General features: G+C 64.0%; 1 protein-coding gene across 1 annotated transcript in view; it reads left to right on the top strand.

Moving 5' to 3' along the window:
- The first annotated feature begins 26 nt into the window (after positions 1–26).
- The window catches only part of NKAIN1 (sodium/potassium transporting ATPase interacting 1), a 21,889-nt gene continuing 19,234 nt past the window's right edge, over positions 27–2,681 (top strand). The window contains exon 1 of the mRNA XM_015649067.3: positions 27–248. Within this exon, the coding sequence (XP_015504553.1) occupies positions 195–248 (54 nt within the window). The 5' untranslated portion in view covers positions 27–194. The remainder of the gene's footprint in view (positions 249–2,681) is intronic.

Below are 2,681 nucleotides of genomic sequence, written 5' to 3' on the forward strand. Positions count from 1 at the left end.
GCGATGCCCCGCGCCGAGCCCAGCCCGCCGCTGTGCTGAGCCGGCGGGGCTGGCCGGAGGCTGGAGAGCGGGACATGGTGCTGGAGCCCCCCGTGACGCTCCCCGGGTGGGCAAGGGGCGGCTGGTGAGGAGCTGGAGAGCGGCGGCGGAGCGCGGCCACGGTGAGGGAGCCCCGAGGATCCGGCTGGGGAGCCATGGGGAGATGCAACGGGCGATGCACGCTGGTGGGATTCTGCTGCCTGCAGCTGGTAAGGCTCATCGGCATGCCGGGGGTGCTTTGTGCGAGATGCTGCCTGTCATCGCTCCCCTCGCCGCCTCCGCGGTGACCTTGCGTTGGGACCGGCTCGCCATCACCCAAAAAAAGCCCGCAGAAAAGGAAAAATGCTGATCTAAAAGATAGGCAATGCCACCCTCATCTCCTGCCTCGAGCCAGCGCTGGCCGGGGAGATGGATGGGGACCCTTTCCCTGCGCTGTCAGTGCCCGAGGTTGCGTCTCCAGCAGGTGTGAGCTTTGTTCCCAACTGCAATCTCTTCCCTCCGAGTTCACTCCCGCCCGCGCTTTCCCGTTCTGGTGACTCCACGGATGTCTCGGGGTGCCGGTCCCCTGAGTCGGGGCGAGAGGGAAACTTGGAGCCGCTGCCAGCACTTTGGAAACTCTCCTGCTCCTGAGCGGGACCCGGCTGCCCGCGGCGGGGGGACAGCGGGATGTGGCGGCAGGGAGAAAGGAGAGGCTTGATCTGAACGGGGTTGTCGGGTTCCGTGACAATTCCGTGCCGCTCTTGCCGCCGCCCGCGAATCAATCTTCATCAGGCTCTGCCAGAGGAGCCGGCGAACGGAGCGCGGGGGGGATCCGGGGGGGTTCTGCTCAAACCAGCGCCGCCGAGGTTGCGATTAATTATCCCGGCAGGGTGGTGCGTTAATGGAGAATCAGCAGCCTCCAACTCGCCCCCGCGGCCGTGCCGGGCTCGTCACGGCGGGGAGAGCAGGGAGGGACTGCTGAGATCTGCGGGGTCAGCTCGCCGTGTCCCCGGGGACGGGGGGTGATGGATGGATGGACGCGGCGATGGGAACGGGCTCCGGAGCCCTCCGGAGATGGTGCTGGCATCCTGCTGACAGGCGCTTTCCTCCCGGCTCTTGTCCGTTCCGCATCCTCCAGGAGGCAGCGGGTGGGGAGGGGTCCCCACTGTTGGAGGGGGGTACACGGAGTGTTGCTGGGGGGATGAAGGCAGTGCTCAGCCCTGGGCAGCAGAGGCACAGGGGGATCATCCCCAGGCTGGAGCCCCCCGTTCCCAGCGGGGATGGCCTCTGTGTCCCCAGCTGTCCCCTCGCTTCGCTCCGTGAAGTCTCGCTCGGCGTTTCGCTCACCTGATTCAGGATAAATCCAGCGGGGCTTTCCCGGCTGGGCAGGAGTTTCCTGGCTTTTGGTCACATTCCTTTCTACCACTCAGCTTCCAGCAGCTTTGTTGGTGATTATTCCCCGAGATATCCCAGATCCGAGAGATTTTAATCTGTTCATTCCAGGGGAAGGCTGAATTGAGCTCCGGGGCTGGGAGAGCAGCTCCTGCTCACAGCCAGAGGAACTTTGTGCTGTTGACTGGGGTCAGGCTGTCCCCTCCACCCTCACCCCGTGTGTCCTGGTGCTGTTGGCAGCCCCAAAGGCTCCAATCCCTTACCAGGGACCTTTCTGCTCGAGGCTCACCCTGAACCAGCTCATCCTTTGGGATGCTCTCCAAAGCTCCTTCCCGGTTTCGGAGGCAGCAGCTTCCACACCCCCCCACTCCAGCCGTGGGGAGATGCTCCCGACCCTCAGCTCCTCATCCCGGGGTGAGGGGTCTGCGAGCCCACCCAGGGCCCGGCGCTGAGCCAGCCCCACAGGCTGGAGGTGGCAGTGCCACCCAGGCATCCCCTGGGGTGAGCGGGGCCACCCTGAGGTGACACAGCCCCAGGGCTGAGCTTTGGGATGGAGCCACAGGGAGCAGAGATGATTCCAAACCTGCTCCCCTCCTCTGCTTCACCCCCTCCATGGGGATGGCACCTCCCCGTGTGCCACTGTCACCTCGTGGCTACCCTTCACGTCCCGGCTGGTTTCCCAAAATTCATAACCTGCTCCTGGGGAAGCCGTGGAGGCTCCAGGGGCAGCTGGAGCACCCACTGGGCACAAGAGCCCCGATCCAGAGGGGCCCCGATCCAGAGGAGCCCTGCCCGCTCCACCCCACACCCGAGCCACTTTGGGAAACTGTTTTTTGGGCCACGGCACCACAGGGAGCTCCTTTGGAGCATCCAAACGTCCTCCAAGCTCCTTCACCCTGGCGCGGCCATGCTGTGAGTGCCGGGTGATTCCAGTCCCGGGGACAAGCAGCACAACCCAGAGTTTGCCTCCATTTATGGTTTTATCCCTGGAAAAATCCACTTGTCAAACACCCACCGGCCCTGCCCCGCCTCGGGAGGGGCCACCAGCAAATATTCATCATGGGATGGTATAAAATAAACCTCCGGGATTTGCTGGTTTTCCCATCAGGAAAGACACAAACTCTGTGAGCCGTTGGTGTGGGATTCACCTTTTCCTTCTGGGAAATGGGAGCTGCTCGGGGCTCGGATGGGACAGGGACACGAGGTGACACCGCCCTGCTCGGGGCTCGGATGGGACGGGGACAGGAGGTGACACCGCCCTGTTCGGGGGT

This window comes from Parus major, chromosome 23 (genome assembly GCF_001522545.3).
Source record: "Parus major isolate Abel chromosome 23, Parus_major1.1, whole genome shotgun sequence".
Classification (NCBI taxonomy): domain Eukaryota; kingdom Metazoa; phylum Chordata; class Aves; order Passeriformes; family Paridae; genus Parus; species Parus major.